Raw genomic sequence first — 22,517 nt, 5'->3', positions numbered from 1 at the left:
AAACATTGTTACAAAGTAGTGAATGCTTATATAACAATACAGAATTCGGACATACATACCAAAAGATATGTGGGTAGATAAAATTAAAATTAAACTGATTGTAAGTTAAAATTAAACTAACTGTAAGTTAAGAACCTTCTCTTTCCTGTTGCCACACTTCATTTCCAATATAAGCAATCATTGTTACTTTTGATATGTATTCTTTCAGACATTTTCCTATTTATATAGACATATATGTTAAAACAGGCTTTTAATGCAAGTGAGAATTTACAAGCTTTTTTAACTCAGTAATATATCTTAGGTATATCTTTATATATATACATACATACATGCACACACACATATATTTATATTTTTATATATATATAATTTTTTTTTTTTGTATCAGGGATTGAATTCAGGGGCTCTTTACCATCAAGCCACATCCTCATCCTTCTTTTTTTTTTCAGAACTACTGTTTTTATTTAAAATAACTCATGTTCAGATCTACCACATACCAGTTGGGTAATGTTAGACAAATCAATTTTAATGAACTATTATTTCTATATATGTAGTTTCAATAACTAATTATTATTTTTTAGTTCTAACAATTTTTTTTCTTCTAACTAATTATCTAAGACAGTAGGATGCATTTTGACATATCATACATAAATGAAGTATAACTTCTCATTCTTTGGTTGTGCATGATGTAGAATATGTGATGTAATCATATATGTACCTGGGGTAATAATTTCTGATTCATTCTACTATCCTTTCTTCCCTCATAACCCTCCCCTCCCCTCATTGCCCTTTGTCTAATCCAAAATATGTTTATTCTTCCCTACCCCCCCAACCCATTGTGAATTAGTATCTGCATATCAGACAAAATATTCAGTCTTTGGTTCTTTGGGATTGGCTTATTTAGCTTAGCATGATATTCTCCAGGTCCATCCATTTGCCACCAAATGCCATAATTTCATTCTTCTTTATGGCTGAGTCATATTTTATTGGGAAGATATATATCACACTTTCTTTATCCATTCATCTGTTGAAGGACACCTGGGTTGGTTCCGTAGTTTAGCTATTGTGAATTTAGCTGCTATAAACATGATGTGGCTGCATCACTGTATTATGCTGATTTAAAGCCCTTTGAGTATAAACCTAGGAGTGGGATAACTGGGTCAAATGGTGGTTCCATTCCACATTTTCTTATGAATCTCCATGCTGCTTTCTATAGTAGTTGCATCAATTTGCAGTCCCACCAGCAATGTATGAGTGTACCTTTACCCCCATATGCTTGCCAACATTTATTGTTGCATATTTTTTCTTTTTCTTTTTTTGTGGTGCTTAGTAATGAACTAGGGCCTTGGTCATGTGAGGCAAGCAGTCTACCAAGTGAGCTATGTCCCTAGGCCTGTTGCTCGTATTCTTGATAGTTGCCATTCTAACTGGAGTGAGATAGAATCTCATTGGAGTTTTGATTTGCATTTCTCTAATTGCTAGAGATGTTGAATGTATTTTCACATATTTGTTGATCAATTGTATGTCTTCTGTGAAGTGTCTGTTCAGTTCCTTAGCCCATTTATTGATTGGTTTGTTTTTCTGGTGTTTTATTGTTTTTTAATTTTTTTTTTAGTTGTTGATGAAACTTTATTTTTTAAAGTTGCTCGTATTCTTGATAGTTGCCATTCTAACTGGAGTGAGATAGAATCTCATTGGAGTTTTGATTTGCATTTCTCTAATTGCTAGAGATGTTGAATGTATTTTCACATATTTGTTGATCAATTGTATGTCTTCTGTGAAGTGTCTCTTCAGTTCCTTAGTCCATTTATTGATTGGTTTGTTTTTCTGGTGTTTTTATTGTTTTTTAATTTTTTTTTAGTTGTTGATGAAACTTTATTTTTTAAATTTATTTATATGTGGGGCTGAGAATCAAACCCTAGGTCCCTCACGCATGCCAGGCAAGCACTCTACCACTGAGCCACAACCCCAGCCCCTGTTGTTAAGTTTCTTGAGTTTTTTATATATCCTGGGGATTAATGCTCTGAGGTGTATGTGTGGTAAAGGTTTTCTCCCATTCGGTAGGCACTCTTCATGTTATTGATTGTTTGATGTGAAGAACCATTTTAGTTTGAATCTTTTTATTGATTCTTGCTTATAGTTCTTGTGCTCTAGAAATCTTGTTAAGGAGGTCAGTTCCTAAGCTGAGATGGTAGAGTTTTGACCTACTTTTTCTTCTGTTAAATGCATGGTCTCTGTTCTAGTGCCTAAATCCTTGATCCACTTTGAGTTGAGTTTTGTGCAAGATTAGAGATAGAGGTTTAATTTCATTTTGCTTCATGTGGATTTTCAGTTTTCCCAGCACCATTTGTTGAATAGGCTATCTTTTCTCCAGTGAGTATTTTTGTTACCTTTGTCTAGTATGAGATAACTGTATTTATATGGGTTTGTCTCTATGTCTTCTATTCTGTATCATTGGTCTATGTGTCTGTTTTGGTGCCAGTGTCATCCCATTGTTTTTTGTTGTTGCTGTTATGGCTCTGTAGTATAATTTAAGTTCTGGTATTATGATGCCTCTTGCTTCACTTTTCTTCCTAAGGATTGTTTTGGCTATTCTGGGTCTCTTTTTTCCAAACAAATTTTATGATTGCTTTTTCTAGTTTTACAAAGAATGTCATTGGAATTTTAATAGGAATTGAATTAAATCTATATAATGCTTTTGGTAGTATGGCCATTTTGACAATGTTAATTCTACCTATCCAAGAATATGGGAGATATTTCCATCTTCTAAGGTCTTCAATTTTTTTCTTTAGTTTTCTGTAGTTTTCACTGTAGAGGTCTTTCACCTCTTTTGTTAGATTGATTCCAAATATTCTATTTTATTTTTTTACGCTATTGTGAATGGGGTAGTTTTCCTAATTTCTTTTTCAGTGGCTTTATCACTGATATATAGGAATGCATTTGATGTATAGTTGTTAATTTTATATCCTACTACTTTGCTGAATTTCATTCATTAATTCTAGAAGTTTTCTGGTGGATTTTTTAGGTCTTCTAAATATAGAATCATATTGTCGGCAAATAGTAATAATTTGAGTTCTTTTTCTATTCGTATCCCTTTAATTTCTTTCTTCTGTCTACTTGCACTGGCTAGTTTCCAGGATTATATCAAATAAAAGTGGTAAAAAAGGGTATTCTTGTCTTACTACAGTTCGTAGATGGAATGCCTTCAGTTTTTCTCCATTTAGAATGATTTTGGTCTTGGGTTTAGCATGTATAGCTTTTACAGTGTTGAGATTTGTTTCTACTATCCCTAGTTTTTCTAGTATTTTAAACATTAAAGGGTGCTTTATTTTGTCAAATGCTTTTTGTGCTCCAATTGAAATGATCATATGATTCTTCTTGAAGTCTATTGATGTGATGAATTACATTTATTTATTTCTGTATGTTGAACCAACCTTGAATCCCACTTGAATATAATGCACTATAGTTTTAGTCAGCTTTTTTATTTCTGTTACTAAAAGATCTGACCAGAACAATTTTAAGAGAGGAAAAGGACTCATGGTGTTATTTGAGGGCTCATCGTGTTTAGACGTCTTAGTCCATAGATGGCCAGCTCCATCCCTTGGGCTTTGAGGTAAGGCAGAACATCTGGAAGAAGAGTGTGACAGAGGGAAGGAGTTCACATAGTGATCAGGAAACAGAGCCAGAGACTTCACTCTCCAGATACAAAATATATACCCCATATAGAGACTCCACTCTCCATATAAAAAATGTATACTCCATTGCCATCCCCCCAATTCCCATCTCCTCCAGCCATACCCTGCCACTTCTTTTAATTCCTATCGGGGATTAATTCACTGATTAGGTTAGTCATTTCTCTTCTGAATCTTCTTGCATTGTCTTATGTGAACTTTTGGGGGATACTTCACAACCAAACCATAACAACTATATTTTTAATGTTTTTATATGTGAGTTGCCAGAATTGTATACAGAAGTTTTGCATCTATGTTCATTAGGGATATTGGTCTGAAGTTATCTTTCCTTGATGTTTCTTTGATTTTGATATCAGGTGATACTAGCTTCATAGAATGAGTTTGGAAGAGTTCCCTCCTTTTCTGTTTCATGAAATAGTTTGAGGCTTATTGGTATTAATTCATCAAAGGTCTTGTAGTACTGGGTAAGAATCTTTTTCATCCTGGGCGTTACTTAAATGGTTGGCTTTTCATGCCTTCTTCTATTTTATTGCTTGAAATTGATCTGTTTAAATTGTGTATGTCCTCCTAATTCCATTTGGGTAGCTCATTTGTCTCTAGAAATTTGTTGATGTCTTTAAATTTTTCATTTTTATTGTAGTATAAATTTTCAAAATAGCTTCTGATTCTCTACTGTATTTCAACAGTATCTGTTGTAATATTTTTTGTGATTATGAATTTTAGTGATTTGAGTTTTCTGTCTTCATTAGCACGATTGAGTTTATCAATTTTATTTATTTTTTCAAAGACACAAATTTTTGTTTTGTTAATTTTTTAATTGTTCCGATTATTTCAATTTCATTTATTTCAGCTCTGAATTTAATTATTTCCTGTCTTCTACTGCTTTTGGTGTTGATTTGTTTTTCTTTTTCTAGGGCTTTGAGGTCTTATGTTAGGTCATTTACTCATTGACTTTCCATTCATTTAATGAATTTAGCTTAATAGTGTCCCAGAGATTTTGACAAGTTGTATTAGTTCTCATTTATCTCCGGTAAGTATTTTAAAAATTTCATCCCTGATTTCATCTTATATCCATTGGTTAGTCTCTAGGTGTTGGAGTTTTTTATTTTTTATTGTATCAATTATTTCTAATTTCATTCCATTATGATCTGATAGAATGCAGGGTATAATCTCTTTTTTATTTCATAATTGTTGCTTTATGGCATATTTTAGAGAAGAGTCTGTATGCTGCTGAGAAGAACATGTATTCGTTGATAGATATAATACTCTTTATATGTCTGTTAAGTATAAATTATTGACTATATTATTAAGTTCTATAGTTTTTTTGTTTAGTTTTTGTTTGACGATCTATCCAGTAGTGAGAAAGGTTTGTTAAAGTCACTCAGTATTATTGTATTATGGTTTATGTAATTCTTGAAATTGAGGCAGGGTTTGTTTGATATATGTATATGCTCCATTGTTTGGGGCATAAATATTTAATGTATTATGTCTTGTTGATGTATAATTCCCTTAAGCAGTATGAAATGTCTTCTTTGTCCCTTCTGATTAACTTTTGGCTTGAAGTACACTTTATCTGACATGGGGATAGAAACCCCTGTTTGTTTACTCAGTCCATGTGAGTGATATGTTTTTCCCGTCCTTTCATTTTCACTGTGTGGATGTCTTTGCTTATGAGGTGAGTCTCTTGGAGACAACAGATTTTTGGGTTTTGTTTTTTTAATCCAATCTGCCAATCTATGTCTTTTGGGTTTATTAGTTTAGACCATTAACATTATTTTTGAGATATGATTTGTGTTCCCAGTCATTTTAGGTTATTTCTACTTTTTACTTTGAATTAATTTCTCCTTTGATTGATTATTCCTTTTGTATGGCTCCTCCCTTTGTTGATTTTTGACTTTTTTTTCCATCTTCATGGAATATTTTGTTGATAATGTTTTATAGCACAGATTTTCTAGTTATGAATTCTTTTAACTTTTTTTATTATGGAAGGTTTTTATTTCATCTTTAAATCTGAAGTTTTATTTTGTTAGATATAAAATTCTTGGTTGGCATCCATATTCTTCAGAACTAGGTATATATTATTCCAGGACCTCCTGGCTTTGAGGGTCTGGGTTGAAAAATCACCTGAGATCCTAATTAGTTTCCCTCTATATATAATCTGATATTTTTTCTCTCATAGCCTTTAAAATTCAATCCTTATTTTCTATATTTGACCTTTTTTTAATGATGTGTCTTGATGTGGGTCTGTTGTGATCTTGTACATTTGAGGTCCTCTTGTATTTGATTTTCCATTTCATTCTTCAGATTTTGGAAATTTTTTCATATTATTTCATTGAAAAACTGGGCATTCCTTTGGTTTGTATCTCTATGCCTTCACCTATCCCGATAAATCTTAATTTGGTCTTTTCTTGTTATTTCATCATTCTTGGAAGTTCTGTTCATGGTTTCTTACCATCTTCCCTGTGTAGTCAACTTTATTTTCAAAATTATATATTTTGTCTTCATTGCCTGAGGTTCTATCTTCCAAATGGTCTAGTCTATTGATAATAATTTCCATTGAATTTTTAATTGGTTTATTGATTGTTTCATTTTGAGGATTTCTGGGGTTGTTGTTGTTGTAATTTTCTGAGAATCTCTGCCTCTGCAATGATCTTTTACCTCCTCAAATTTATGTCTGATTTTATTCCCTATATCATTCTTTATGTACCAGGTCAGTCTAATATGTATTTTCTAAATTCCTTTTCTACATTTCTTTTACTGTGTTGTCTATGGGTTTAATTATTGGATCATCTTGGTTTGTTTGGGCCACTTTGTTCCATTGTTTTCTCATGTTGTTCTTATGTCTGTCCTTCTAGCAGTGTGGATTTCAAGCAGTACAGTGTCTACCCTGTAGATTAATAGTGTCCCTGAAGATTTCTAGTACCTCGCCTTTGTGGAAGAGACAAATAATAACTGCACCCAATACAAATAATAAACCTTAAACCAAATAGCTCCCTTAAACCAAATAGCTCCTATTAAGGCATCCACAGTTTTATTCCATTAAACTGAAATGATGTGTTCAATTATTGTCTACAATATAAACATTAAGTTTGCAAAAAAGTTTACAGTTTCCATTGGTGGACAAAGAGAGAACAAAAGTCATGTAAGGTGTGATGTTTATGAGGAAGGATCAGAAAAGATAGAAGTTAAAAAATTATAGGAAGAATGAAGGGAGGACTTAATAGAGGTTGGGTGTTAGCAAGAGAAAAGTGAGAAAGAGAATACAAGGAAACAGATAAATGAGAGGGGAATATATATATAATTTTTTAAAAGAAAATAATAACAAAACTGTAATGTACTATTCAGATACACATGTAGACATGTGAGAAAAGAAAAAAAAGGAATCTGGATGAAAAATTGAACACTTTTTTCCATTGCAGTTCAAGTTTCTCAGCTTCTCTTCTGAGCAGTTAGGTATGTTGTCTGGAATTTGATCCTAGCTCTACCCTCAGGGTAGTTAGGGTTGCTAGGGTGAGAGTGTTAGTCCTGGAAGTGGAACTACTAGAGCCAAGGTGTAGGCTTAGGTACGTTCCAATCTCTTCACTGCGTGCCTATTGGTCTGAAGATTTTAATTCATCACACCTCCATGGCTCAGCAATTGTCTGTCCACATTGGAAGACCGTACCTCGGGAATCTCCTTTAGGTTCTACACATGTGATGTAGGAATCTGTTCTTAGCCCACAATTTTGCCTGCAGACCCCATGAACCCTGGTCGTCATTTGGTCTCCAAACTTGATCTCTTTCTTTGCCTGTCCTTTCAAATTCACAGTCAGGCACTTCTCTTCCAGCCAGTACTGCAAGCAGCTGATTGGACAGGGAGGGGAAAGCCAGGTGGGTTTCCTTGATCAGTATTCTCCTGTGTAAATATCCCTCCATGCTTGATTTTCTCCAGTCACTTTGGAACACTCTCTATCACACAGCATGGGTTTGCCTTGCACATTTTTGGGGCCAGACTTCGATCTGCCAATAATTGACTCACCTAACTGCAGGCCCTCCAGCCACTGCTTCACAAGGGTTCTTTCTGCTGTCCTCCATGCATGCCGCCAAGAAAGCTGGTGGCTTCCCTCCTGTACACACATGCTGTGCAGCACAGCTTACTGATTTTTTGTTGTTGTTGTTGTTGTTTTTTAAGCAGTATCTCTGAGCTCTTAAGCTCTCCATACCGCAAAACACCTCTGTTTTCCTAGGACTGGGGGTTCCTTTATTGCTTTACTACATTCACATAGGGATTATTCTGGTTTGTACTTCCAGCTATTTTACAGCTCTGGAGCTGGGGATCTTTCCCCCTTATTTTATTATACAGGATCTCTTGAGTCCATGATCTGTTTTGAGTATCCAGTATTAAATTCCAGTTAAGTCCTTCCTAGTTCTGGACCATTCACCCATCTTATTGAAAAAAGTGACCTTTTTGCTTTTCTTGGTTCACTCCACAGATCTGTCAGGGAAGCAAATACTTTATTCAGCCATCTTCCTGCATTTCCAACCTTTTTTTTTTTTTTTTTTTTTTTTTTTGAAAGAGAGTCTCACTAAATTGCTAAGGCTCATCCTGAATTTTTGATCCTCCTGCCTCAACCTCCCAAATTTCTGGAGTTGCAAGCACACACCACTGTACCTGGCTCTTTTAATATATTTAATCCAATATAATCTATTCTATATTATTATATGTTTTGTGTCTGTGTAATTTAGATATCCATATAATATGAATAATATGTATCATATATCTTAGGTATATAAGTAGTGTGTAGTATCAGTGTATATAGTATGTTATGTACACTGTTGCTATATAAGTATATCTAAGATGTTATTTTTAAAAGAATTATTAAAAAAATTTTTTACATAATAAATTTTTTATCATACATTTATACTGAAATTCATTAAATGACATAATATTCATTGTTACTTTTAATTGGAAAACTTAGTCAAAAATGTTTTAAGTTACAATACTTGTAACCCTGGGGGAACTATCATTTTTGTCTCCCCACTGCCTCAGTACACATTATACATGGTAGAAACTTTGGATAAAACACACAACACTATTTTTTTTTATATACTTTTTTATTTATATTTAGCTTCTCTGTTGATTCAGTGGTAATTAAAGAATCTGATGTACAGAAATCAGTAGTACATCCTGGAAGTTGTCTAAAAAAGAATATTGATCATGCAATAGAGGTATGTTATTTTTAATCTTCATTTTTAAACAGTTATGTACACTGATACTTTTTCTTACTATCAGTTTTATGTCTTCAGTTTTGTAATTATGTAGTAAATATTTGGCTAAGATTAAGCATAAATCATGAGGATAATACCTTATTTAAAAGATCCAGAATGTCTATAGAAATATTTTTCATAGCATAGGAAAAACACAGAGAAAGTTAAATTTGAGAATTTTCCTCCCCTGTTACAGTTTAAATTTTTTCTTTGTAACATTTCTTTATGAACTGTGTAACAAATCAGCTTCAGTACCATGGCCAACATAGTCTTTTCTTCCCATTATGGAAGCGGAGGGTATCTTCAGAATGGTGTATAGGATTCCCTAAAATCCAAGGTGCTAGGGCTGGAATAATGGATCAGGCCACCTTCCAACAGAAATAATGATAGAAAAATTCTTTTTTAACCGTGCTTGCCACTGAACCACTCTCTGCCTGTCCTCGAGATTGTATTATTCAAAACTTTTTTCAATCCCCAACTGCATCTTCATCTTCACTAAATAATTCTAAATTCTAGTAAAAATTAAAATCACTGACTATTGCCCATTCTCATTCTGGATATTAAGAAGAGATATGAGCCACACTCATCCCTTATTAAATGTGTGTTGGATGAAATTCAAATAATTGGTAAATAAACAAATACTTTCATGTTGACTGTATATCTACATTTCTAAAAGAAGATTTATTTTTTTAATTGATAAAAATAATTTGTATGTGGAAAATTGTGTTCTTTTAATAAATACCAAGAAGAAAATTTGCTCATGATTTCATTATCAAACATAGCCACTTGTTAACATTTTACCTATGTCTTATTAATTATATTTAAGTATCTTTAACCCACCCTAGAATTTATGCTAATAATTACAGATATGTAAATATATTTCTCTCTTTGCATGTTTAAGTTTATACTAAGTGTAATTATTTTGTAGGATTATTAGATTAAATGTTTTTAGTTAAAAGATAACTGAAATTTATTTTTATTTGAAAGTGTCCAAAAATAGTGATATTTTTGGAATATTGACTACATCCTTAAAATTAATGGTATAAAATCAGTGTAAATTGTCATATTTCACCCTTCAATTTAGTTTTCTAAGGAATGTGGAATGAAACAAGAAACAAACATGGTTAAATTTTTGGAAAAACAATACCAAGAAAGATTAGAAGAAGAAATAGCTAAGGTAAGTTTATAGTTTATCTGCAAGGTTTTCTTGGTTTATAGATTTTCTTGATCTTTGAACTGTCAAAAAAAGCATGGATTTTATTGATGGTATGTACTTTGTTTTTATTTGTAAGTTTCATATATATTCCATCAAACAGTTGTGTAACAGCATCAACTATAATTGCTGCTTCATAGAATGTTTTGCGGTGCTTTTCATTGAAAAGAACATTTTTTCTTGATATAGAATAGTAATTACAATTTTTCAGAATGCCACAAGTTTTTATATATGTGTTACATTGTAAATAGTTACCTTGTGAAGGAGTTTGGCATTCTAAAAATGAGGGAAAAGTTATGAAGAGAAAAAGTAGTTGTATTACCCTGATAAATTATTGTAATGTTAGATAATAACTACAGATACTGATGGAGGATTGTCACAGAACATTATCACTCATGGCCAAGTGAATTTTCTTGGAAGGAAGAAATATAAAGACTTTTATTTTTTTTTATTTTTGTACTGAGCATTAATTGATGTTATAGTTAGAAAAGTTTTGCTTGTTTAATTTTAAAAGGCAGGCAGTAAAACACTTTGATGTTACATTTATTGAAAAATAGCCTATCTCTGTATCATTTTATCAGAGGATTTATTTTTGTTTTTAAAACTATGAGGCCAGGCTTTTTTCTAATTCATATAATTTTAGTAATGACCCACTTTTTAAATCCAGCTGGTATTTATAAATGTAATCCTTTTTTGTTTGTTTGATTGATTTCTTTAGGTCATTGTGTCAATGAGCGTTGCATTTGCTCAACAAACTGAACTATCTAGACTATCAAAGGGAAAAGAAAATACTATGTCATCAAAACAAGCACTTACTTTCTGTCAGCAAAATGAAAAACATTATTTTAATGAAATGAAATTATCTCAGGATCAAATTAATCTTCAGACCTCTGATGCATTGGACATGAAATTTAAAGAAGAATTTAAGCCACTTAGTAAAGAGTTAGGAGAAGATGGAGAAGTTTTATTACCAAACAGTGATCATCTTGATGATATAACAGAATCAGAGGTCCACCAACTAACTATTTCAGAAGAAATGTTCTCCAAAGACAAAACATTTATAGTTAGCGAATCTGTAAGTATGCTTCTTTGAATATAAAAAAGAAAAACTTATAATAATATCTTCAGTTTAAAACAGTAGCAATAATGCTGATTAATAGAGAATGAAAGTATGAAGTCCAGTCTTGACTTTAATGTATTTTATTAATTATAAGGTATTTGATTAAGTGAAACAATATTGGTGTGAAGTATAAAATAAATCAGGTCATAGTATTCTTGGTTGTCTTTTGGACATAGTACATGTTAAGTTCTCATTGTAAATTATACCTGTGTTAGTTTTATTTAAACTAATTGAAGATTAATTATATTATAACTAGGTAATACCTGTGGCCAAATGATTTGCTCAATTAAATGTAAGAACATAAAAGGAAATTGCTATGAATTCAAGAAGACAATTCAAAGTATCTTATTATCTCTATACTAATTCTTTTTTCTTGTTAGTTGAGGATCTGTTACCCCAACGAATTGCAGCCTTTATTAGAAAACAATAAATTCTATTTCTTTTAAAATTATCTGAATTTCAAATTTATTTTATCTGTTCACTATAGATATATCTTGTTCAGAGGAGTATTCAAATAAAACTGTCAGCTTTTTATGTAATGCAAAACTTGTGAAATGTTTATGAAAACTAATTTAGCTATAACTGTTCAAGGCAGAATGATTTTAATTAGTATCTTAAGGGATTGAAGTATTCATAGAACCTATTGACTTGTCATGAGTGTGAGAAACTCATAAATGTAAAGCATTTATTTCCAAATAAAATTTATTATAATTTTTCTTTGAATAAGCAGTTTTCTATAATACGGTGATGACCAATGAATAAAAATTAAATAGGCAAAATTCCTTATATTTTGTGAACTTAATTTTTAAAAAATATTTTTCTAGTTGTATATGGACATAATACCTTTATTTTATTTCTTTATTTTTATGTGGTTCCCAGGATTGAACCCAGTGCCTCATGCATGCTAGGCAAGCGCTCTACTACTGAGGCACAACCCTGGCCCTATAAACTTTGCGTGTGTGTGTGTGTATATTTGTTGTTGTTGTTTATATTATTTCCCCATTATAAAATATCAAGAGATATAAAGGAGTTATAACTTTATTAAGAGAAGGGGCTAGAGATGTAGCTTGGTGGTAGAGCACTTGCCCAGCATGTGTGAGGCCCTGGGATCAATCTCTAGTATGGGCGGAAAAAAAAAGTGGATGGGGTGGGGGTTGGAGGGGGTGGATAAAGAATCTTGAGTATTTTGTTTTTCTCTGTTAGAATTAGATTTTAGCTAAACTATCTTGTAAGTAGCTGTTTCCTTTTGGAAAATAACATGTATGGTGGTAATAAATTAACTTCATGTTGTTTAGGAATTATAAATAAGAAAAATACTTTTTTAAAAAAAGTGATTTATGGGCTGGGGTTGTGGCTCAGTGGTAGAGTGCTTGCCTTGCATGGGTGAGACACTAGGTTTGATCCTCAGCACCACATAAAATAAATGAAAAAAGGTATTATGTTCATCTACAACTAAAAAATAATTTTTTTAAAAAAAGTGATTTATGCTTTTGTTTGATAATAAAACTAAAACTCAGATGCTTTATGTTGTTAATAGAATTGTTTTCATATTCAGTTAAAGTATCAGTGCTGACTAATTACCACAAAATATGTTATGATTGAGTTTTTTGCTTGTGTTTTTTCCTATCAAAGATTCATGGTAAGATGTTAACATCAAGCATGGATGCTTCTAGACAAATGATGTCAAACGAAGAACAGTTGGAAGATATGAGGCAAGAACTAGTACGACAATATGAAGAACATCAACAGGCCACAGAACTGTTGAGGCAGGCACACATGAGACACATGGAGCAGCTACAAGAAGAGATTAAGAGACTTAATAGACAGTTAGCCCAGGTATGGAACTTTAGAGTCTCTTTTCTCCTCAATTGAAATAATGGTATTTTTTATGTGGCTTTTTTTTAAGTCAAAATTATTTTTCCTAGATACAAATAAATTACAAATACTTAACATCAGGAAGTTCCTGGGATCAACTTTAGACCTTGTTAGGCACACCTAACTCAACTGATATAATGTGCATTATCATTTTATTTAACTGCCTTTCAGGCACTGGAAATGTGACTACAATATAAATTTAAAAATTCTATTGACCATACATAGCTAAAGCACTTTGAGAGTTTTGGAAATATTATACTGAGGTACTTGAGTATACAGTTGCTGTCATTCACTTTTTCAATGTTCATTTGTAGTTCTGTGAGTCTACCAATTACCATCTCCAAGGTTTATCTTTAGCTATCTTTAATCCATCTTTTTAATCATGAATGGAAATCTTCTGAAGTAATCTGTTTCTAGAACTCTCTCAGAGGACACATCTCTTGTTGATTAGAGAAATTCAAATTTATATAACATTCTTTTCTAAATTTAAATATCTCATGGTATTTGGGAGCTATATTCTTATCAACTGCTATATAAAATATACTCACAAAATTATTGCAGAAAAGCAAGAAATATTTGCATGAAAGTTCTTATGAAAACAAATTTATTGAATTTAATTTTGAAAACTAAAACGTGTATTTTTTAAATATAAAATAATAGGGAAATTGATATTTGAGAATAAAATATATCATTTGAAAAATCAGTTTTGTGGGGCTGGGGATGTGGCTCAGGCGGTAGCGCACTCGCCTGGCATGCATGTGGCCCAGGTTCGATCCTCAGCACCACATACAAAGATGTTGGGTCCGCCGAGAACTAAAAAATAAATATTAAAAAAAAAATTCTCTCTCTCTCTCTCTCTCTCTCTCTCTCTCTCTATCTCCTTAAAAAAAAAAGAAAAAATCAGTTTTTCTTTTCTTCATTGCATTTTGTGAATTTATTCTTCTAAAATTTCAATGCAAAAATTGACAGAGAAAATATTACTCGAACTATACAAACTCCTGAATATTTAAGTTTAAATAACTTTTTTTCTAAAGTTGCGAATTTTGCATTGAACTTCATATGTGCCTTTTAATCCCTAATAATGAAATATGAATCATAATGTAGAACCAAGGTCTCTTGGTCCCAAGGGGTTAAAAGAAATCTGCTTGATGTTTCTGCTTTTTACCTCTATCGCAATCAATATTCTTCCATGACCTCTTTTCTTATTTAGAGATCCTCATTAAATAACAAAAACCTGGTTTCAGAAAGAGAAAGGGTGCTTTTAGAAGAGTTGGTAGCACTAAAGCAGCTGTCTTTTGCTGGAAGAGAGAAGCTGTGTTGTGAGCTGCGCAGCAGCAGTACGCAAACACAGGTAGTATTGACTTTGGTGCATTTAGGAACAGTAGATCAACAATGCAGTAGGATTTGTTTGTCTTTATTGTTGATAGGTGATGTATTTTTATAGTTACTGAGCTTAACATATTGGTGATCACCTAAATGTAAGGTAGGTGGAGTCAAAATGCCTTGCTTTCTGTTTAAGATAATTTGAATCTGGCATTGCTGTAGGAGAAACTGTTCTACCAAGGAGCAACCTTTATTGACAACCCTTATTGCCACACTATATAGAGTATATTAGTTTGAAGCCATTAAAACATTTTTCATCTCTACACTTGAATGTTTTATCCTTTTCTTGATACTGCTGATCTCTTGATAAATTGTAGTTAAATATTATTTCAAGCACTTTCTGGTTCACATCATACCAGTACAGAAGAATGATATGCTGTTTTTAAGATGACAGGTTTTCTTTCTGTCTTGTCCTCTCTGCCGTTGCACAAACTTAAACAGAATGAAAATGAAAACCAAAGGGAAATTGAGGAACAGACATTGAAAGAAAAGGAAATGGACATAAAACCTGAAGATGTACCTCCTGATAGTCTGTCCAGTGAAAGCTATACAAAATGTGTATTTTTTCAGTGCAAAGTCAATTAAAATGGTTGTTCAAATGTAATAAACTTTATTCATCCTGATTTTTATCATGTATATGTGTATTTTCTTAAAATGTCAATCAGTTATTAACTTGCATTGCCTCAAAGAAACTTTTTAAACCAGAAAATTAAGTATTTTATGATCTTCTTTTGAGTAGTTACTGATTCACCAGCCAAGGGAAGATTACATGATAAGGAGTCTAAATTTAGGAGACAGTCATATGTGCCCAGACATTCCTGCTGGAGGTAAATTATTTGAATTGGCAGCAATTTTCTGGGGAATGCAATAAACAGGGTCAACTTCCTGAGAGCTCTGATGTTCTTACTGCAGCTGTGAAAGTTGGGGCCACTCTGCCCTCTTCCTTAACCAAGGTCTCAACCCCCTCGATTGAGGCAGGCCACCGAGGAGTATGGTTCTCTATTTCTTTGTCTAAGTCTTGTAGTCCTGATGTATCCAGTGCAGAAACCCCTCCCTAACCCATAGGAATTCATGTGTTTTGACTTTTCAGTTGCAGCAGGAAGTCAAAGACTGGAGTGCATCACATGCTGAGCTCAGTGAACAAATCAAATCATTTGAGAAGTTGCAGAAAGATTTACTTGTAGCTCTTAATCACAAAGATGATACTATTAATGTAAGTTTATACTCCAAATACATGTTTCATCTCATGAATTCTCCTGAAATCTTCTGAATTAAAATCGAGAGTCTTCCAACCTTTTGCTTCTTTTCTAGGCTTTGACTAATTATATCACACAGTTGAATCGGTTACAATGTGAATCTGAATCTGAGGATCAAAATAGAGAAGATGAGTCAGATGAATTAACCAACGGAGAGGTAGCAGGTAAGATCAGTCTCAGGGAGGTTGAATCCTTTTTTTGCTTTCTTGTCTTTAATTAAGTATTTATACAGATGCCACTTTTCAGCTGGTTGATTTTCTTCTTAAGCTTCAGGGTTGTAGACACATATCACTGGATCTATAGATATGTCTGTTGCATTGGCAGAGGTGGGTTGCTGGGGTATAATGTAGCAATAGGCATATGAAGAACACTGACTTTTTCTATCCCATTGAAAACTAGTAAGTACACTGCAGCTACAATAGTCACATCCTATACAATACTTAGAGTATTGAACATTGTACAGTAAGAGAAATTTATTTCTTAACTTATGCAGATGATAGTTGATTTTGATACTCATCATCTATATGGCTCTGTGGTTTTAAGGTCCACAGTCAGTCTTAAGAGTCCGGAGGTAGTTGGAACCATAAACTAAGGCTGTGAGAACAGAGGCTAGAGACTATCAGAAAGCTAGAGAGAGGGAGTGTAACAGTGTTTACTGATGAGGAAAATATTTCCAGATGTTTTCTCCCAAGTTGGATATTGCTTACATAGCAAGTATTTCAAACCACACCTGGTAGTGGATTCAGGGAGAAAATAGAGGATTGAATCTTTCTAAATAAGACACTTACTTGCCCAGGTGAAGATAGATCTGAGAGAGAAGAAAAGATTTTATCTTACAAGAATAGCATAGATAACATTTTAGTTGTGCAAACTAGAAATTCACCTTTTTTTGTTTTGTTTTTAAGACAGACACAGTACTTTTATTTATTTTTATGCTGAGGATCAAACTCAGTGCCTCACACATGCTAGGTGAGCACTCTACCACTGAGCCACAACCCCAGCCTGAAATTCACCTCTCTCTCTCTCTCTTTTTTTTTAAATCTAAGCTTGCAATTCTCTTAAAAGTCATTAGTCTAATCAGTTTAGTTATTTAATTGATTTTTTTCTTCTGGTGTTTGAACACAATCATTATTTAATTTGGGGAAGTTAGGAGAATATAGAGTTAAAAGTAAGGAAAGAAAAAGCTAAAGCCTTTTGTTTTTTAGGTGATCGGAATGAGAAGATCAAAGATCAAATTAAGCAGATGATGGATGTCTCTCAGGTATAGTTCTTTGTAAGAGTCCCATAGTGCCTGTGAATTCTTCCTGTGCCTCACTTTTAAGAATACCTCTCTTTTCTGCAATTTTTAGACACAAACTACAATATCAGTAGTTGAAGAGGATCTAAAACTTTTACAACTTAAGCTAAGAGCCTCGATGTCCACAAAATGTAATCTAGAAGGTGGGTTCTTCTTGAGAAGAAATTGCCATGTTGGAAAGACTTAAAATTTTATTGCAAAGATAAAGAATGGCTTCTTGCTTTCATGCTTCTTACTTTTCTTGGTACTACTCCCTCAAACAAGTTCTTAAGTCCTTGTACACATATAGAGATAAGCTGTTTTTTCCTTTACAGACCAAAAAAAGAAATTAGAAGGTGACTGCAATTCACTACAGTCTTCTAAAGTTGGACTAGAAGAGGAATGCAAAACTCTAAGGCAGAAAATGGAGATTTTAAATGAACTCTACCAGAAAAATGAGATGGCACTACAAAAGTAAGATTTTCATTGTTTGTTATTGTTATCACTGTGTGAACTAATAGATAATTTTATCTTTTCTTAAGATTATTTACAATTTCTTCTAGTTGTAATAAGTAGAGATTTGTCTTTTTTCCTTTGTGTTTTGTTTCCTATAAGTTGCATTTTTCTTTCCATCGTCAGTCTTAAGAGTCCTGAGGTAGTTGGAACCATAAACTAAGGCTGTGAGGACATCATAATCAATTGTCAAATTCATATGAAGGCAGGATGTGGTAAAAAGGTATTAACAGTCACTGTGGAAATACCTCTCAAAGTTCTAGACCCTTTCTATGATCCCCCTATTTATTTTAATTACCTTTCATTGTGATTAGTTATGTAATTCTAATGTTTTGAACTTGTATCTCTAACTCTGGACCTTTAAAAATACTGAGTGATTTGGAATGACATGTTTTAGTAGAATAAAAACTTCAAAAAGGAATAATATTTACTTATTGATGGTACAAATTTTGGACTTCAATATCTCAGATGTTCACACAAAATTGAACTGTGGTAAGGACCTTAGGAGTTATGATTACAGAAGTACTTGTTTGGAGTATATATTTATATATTAATCTTCTTAGTGTGGAGCTAGTTATTTTTTGAAAGTTCATTTGAAGTTTTTAATCCACAAAAATACTTGAATTCTCTAAAAATAGGTTGTGTCAGATTTTATTTGTTTGCACCTGATTTTACTCTTCGGCATATATATATCTTATAAAGCAAAGACACACCTTCTTACAGACCTATCTATTTTTAGGTATTTTGACTTCTGTTGCCTAATTAATGCATTAAATATTGAAACCTTTCCATTAACTTTTCTAAAATTCTGTGATCTCCAAGTGACCTTTTTAGAATCTCAAATTTTTGTTCAGGCCAGTTCTAAATTCCTGGCCTGTTTCAAAGAAACATTTCTCATTTTATCACTTTTTTTTTAAAGAACACTTGTTTTCTCTGTCCCTACTAGTAATCTGAATGACCTAAATGGCAATTAATTTTCTTTGTAATGCAATTAAATTGTAGCACTATTTTTCTCAACTCCTCCAAAATTCATTCAGTCATCATCTGTGGTTTGTACTCTTTTTACTCATCCCCAGGTACTATGTCAGTTCATGCCTCTGCCATCTTTTCTGTTTCTAACCTAGATCATCTGTCTTCATTCTCCATTTTTTTATATTTGTATATAACTTATTTCAAATTCTTAGTAGTTTTCTCTAAAGCCGCTTGAGTGGACTTTCTAAAATATAAGTCTGTCCATGTCAATATGTGCTTGTGGTTTATGAAGAATTTGCTTTCTATTTGATGACCTGTTCTTTTTTCTTCCTTGTATCTTTTTAATAGTTTATATATTTTTAATTATTGTCCTCATCCCCTGTATAAGCTTGATGTAATCATAAATTATAATGGATTATAATTATATAATTATAATTTTATTCATCTTCTCATAATTTAAAGGCCATGGTATATATTCTGGATTTAATAAAAACCTGACATAGATTAATAGGTTTATTATTATTTTTTATGGGCTTTAAGTAGCTCCTGAATCAGATAACTGTTGTGGCATTATATGTTAGTACTTCATATACTGTGAACTCCACAAGACATTCATTCAATTTATACACATATTTAAAGTTTCTGTAGTTCTGCATTCTACACTGTTGGTTTATTATTTGAAATTATTTTCATTCTATTTGAACATTGTCCTTTAATGATAGATTTGATTAGTGTATCAAAGGTAGTACAAGGATAAACAGAGAATAGTATTTTATCCACTAAATATTGCTACCTTTATAATCCGTATTAGGTTGACATGAACTTCATGATTAGAGTTAAAACCAGTTTCCATTTTTAAAGGATCTTTCTTTTGCCTACTGAATTTTGACTGTTACTTAGTTTTAGCAATTTAAAAATATCCAATTAATTACCATCTGTTTTAAATTTTTTCTTTAAGGAGTCCATTATCATTGTTGTTTGGTCTTATCCCTCCCCCAGTTTCTGTAGTCCTTTCTCTGTTTTTTTTTAACAGTTGTATTGGGAAGTGCCTAGATGTAGTTTTCCCCACCCCACCCACTTTTCCTCTTGCAGTTATGTTGCTTGGGACCATTAAACACTTCTTGAATTTTCAAGTCTGTTTCTAAATGTTGATTTTACCTCATTCTCTCTTCTGATTATAATAATGCATATTAGAATTTGATTTTCCCTGCCTCCTACATTCTGGATTTACTTCTTCTGGATATTTTCTTCTGACCTGTCTTAAAAGTGCTAGGATTTATTTTACTTCCCAAATCTGCTGCTAAAATCATTCATTGAGTTTAGGATTTTAAAAAATTCAGGGTTTAAAATATTATTTTAGTTGTAGATGGACACAATATTTTATTTTTATAGGATTTTTTAAGAGAGAGAGAAAGAGAATTTTAATATTTATTTTTTAGTTTTTGGCAGACACAACATCTTTGTTTGCATGGGGTGCTGAGGATTGAACCCGGGCCGCACGCATGCCAGGCGAGCACGCTACCGCTTGAGCCACATCCCCAGCCTGACACAATATTTTATTTATTTTATGTGGTGTTGAGGACTGATCCCAGTGCCCCACACATGTGGGGCCCATGCTTCACCACTGAGCCACAACCCCAGTCCTATTTCAGTACTACAGCTCAAACCCAGGACCTTGAGCCATGTGCTCTACTATTGAGCTACCTCTCCAGACTCCTTGCTCTTTCTCATAAGGGACTAGGGTCTTACTGCTTTCCAAGCTATCTTTAATTTCATAATTCTGCCTCTGCCTCCTGAGTATCTTCGACTGTAGGAAGATCACCACACCCAACTATTTCTTGGTGTTATAGTTTCTAATCCTTTGACAAAATTCATAATCTTTTTTTTTCCTCTTTAGTGGTGCTGGGGTTTGAACCCAGAGCCTTGTGCATGCAAGGCAGCACTCTACTAACTAAACTATATTCCCAGCCCTGAAATTCATAATCTTGACTTTACTTTTTTGACTATATAAAGCACAGTGATTTTAAAACATGTGCAGATAACCCCATTAGCTGGTTTCCTTTTCTGTGGGATTTTTTCTCACAGAATTTTGTCTTATGGAGTGCCTAGTCAGTTTTGATTGGCCAACATTGTTGTGATAATTATAGATGAAATTTGAGGACTAAGACGAAGTTATCTTCTTATAGAAAAGTGTTGAGGTTACTTGAGTAAGATTGTCACTTTAAACTTAGTCAGCAATTAAGATAATTCAAAAATGACTTGTCTTTTCAATGTTTCAGTATTGTTCCTTTTGGATTTTTTTGCCTATTCATCACTTAAGTGTGCAGTACTTTCTAATCTAAACTCAAAGACTAGGGCTTTTATTAAGGGTCCCTTTATTGGTAGCCTCTTTTTTCCTCTAAGCCCAGGAATTTAATGAAGGCTTGGTTCAGACTCATATCTTTGTGTTATCTTTAATAGGAGAAAAGTACCTTAAAGTGCCAGCCTTACTTGTAATTCTGAGATTCCTTTTTCTAATGGATCTTGGCCACATACATATATCTTCACTGACTTTTTAGCTTGGATCCCTTCAAACACAATTTTATATTCTTATAAAGATGTTTTGATTGTTCTTAGTGCTCTCAGACTAACTCTTTGATAATTGGAAACAAAATTCTCTCTGTTCTTCAAGATTCAGTTTTCTCCATATTCCTTCTTTAGCCAGTGGGGAAAATTATTATATTCCTTTAGGCATCATTTATACCTGAAACAGTGAGCTCTTTTATTCTTTAGCATCTTACAAGGAAACTAGTATATTATAGCCATTCATAAAATACTTGCTGAAGAATTAAATGAGAAGCTATATAAGAATATATAATCCCCTTTTTCTATTTGGTATCAGTAATCCTTTTTTACTGTAGTTCTTCTGATTTATGGAAATTAAGTTTCAAGTTAATTATCTTTTGAATTGGAACTATGGCTAAAGTAGTACAAGGATAGCAGAAAATAGTATTTTTTAAATCATTAACTGTGGCTACCTTTGTGTCAGTAGATGAACATCTTGAGTTTCATGATCAGAGTTAAAACTTGTCAGTAGATAATACTCTGATAGTGGGTCAGTTTGGCTTCTTTTTCTGGGTGATAGACATTATCAAAACTCAGATTTGACTTTTTGCTTAATTTACAATTCTAAAGTGTGAAAAATGTTCTGTGGTTAATTGCATAGCTAAAAGACATATTCTAGAAGATTTTTTCTTTGACTGACTATATGTTTATTATGGTACCTGTCTTGGATTGAGAAAAGAGTTCCTCCATGACAAAGATATACTTAGTGTCCTACCCATGGCAGAAACGAGAAAAGAATTATCCCCTGCTTTATCCTAATATGTTTAATTATGTTAGGTTGATCAGTCCTGATCTTCCACATTGAAGTAAAGTGAGTTTTTATTATCTTACACACAGGAGACTTGCCCTTGGGGTACATGTTGTTTTCACATTTATTTTATTTACTGGTAAGTAGAGAATTAAGAGGAGAAGTTAGAAAATGTAAGTGATTTGCCAGAGTTTGATTTATGAAATTGCAGGTTTGAATTCCCATTTTATGTGCCTAAGCATTTTATAGAATTGTGGGAAGTGATATTCACAAAGAGAAACTTTTGATTTGATAACTGGCTTTATTTTAGGAAACTGAGTCAAGAAGAATGTGAGAGACTAGAAAAAGAGCAGCAGCTGTCAGCTGCAGATGAAAAGGTGGTTTCCGCTGTACAGGAAGTTAAAAATTACAAGTGAGTTCAGTTTCTAAAGGAGGGTGTCAATGTCTAATGAATTAGTGTTAGCTTTCTTTTTAATCTTTTTTTACATAATGTAGATAGAAGAAAATAGCATGAAAGTATAATAACGAGAGGATATGAACACATTCAATTCACACAGGAGAAAAAATAAATTTCAACTTAACAAATAAAAAATGTCAACAAAAATTTACTTGTACCCA

At 32.7% G+C, this 22,517-nt stretch overlaps 1 protein-coding gene across 1 annotated transcript in view; it reads left to right on the top strand.

Moving 5' to 3' along the window:
• LOC143637786 (A-kinase anchor protein 9-like) overlaps positions 1-15,115 on the top strand; it is a 58,167-nt gene extending 43,052 nt beyond the window's left edge. The window contains exons 12-17 of the mRNA XM_077108512.1: positions 8,801-8,900; positions 10,024-10,116; positions 10,871-11,227; positions 12,905-13,108; positions 14,358-14,498; positions 14,972-15,115. Of these exons, the coding sequence (XP_076964627.1) occupies positions 8,801-8,900; positions 10,024-10,116; positions 10,871-11,227; positions 12,905-13,108; positions 14,358-14,498; positions 14,972-15,115 (1,039 nt within the window). The remainder of the gene's footprint in view (positions 1-8,800; positions 8,901-10,023; positions 10,117-10,870; positions 11,228-12,904; positions 13,109-14,357; positions 14,499-14,971) is intronic.
• Positions 15,116-22,517: the final 7,402 nt, after the last annotated feature.

This window comes from Callospermophilus lateralis, unplaced genomic scaffold (assembly GCF_048772815.1).
Source record: "Callospermophilus lateralis isolate mCalLat2 unplaced genomic scaffold, mCalLat2.hap1 Scaffold_86, whole genome shotgun sequence".
Lineage (NCBI taxonomy): Eukaryota > Metazoa > Chordata > Mammalia > Rodentia > Sciuridae > Callospermophilus > Callospermophilus lateralis.
This window is presented reverse-complemented; position numbering and strand designations above follow the sequence as displayed.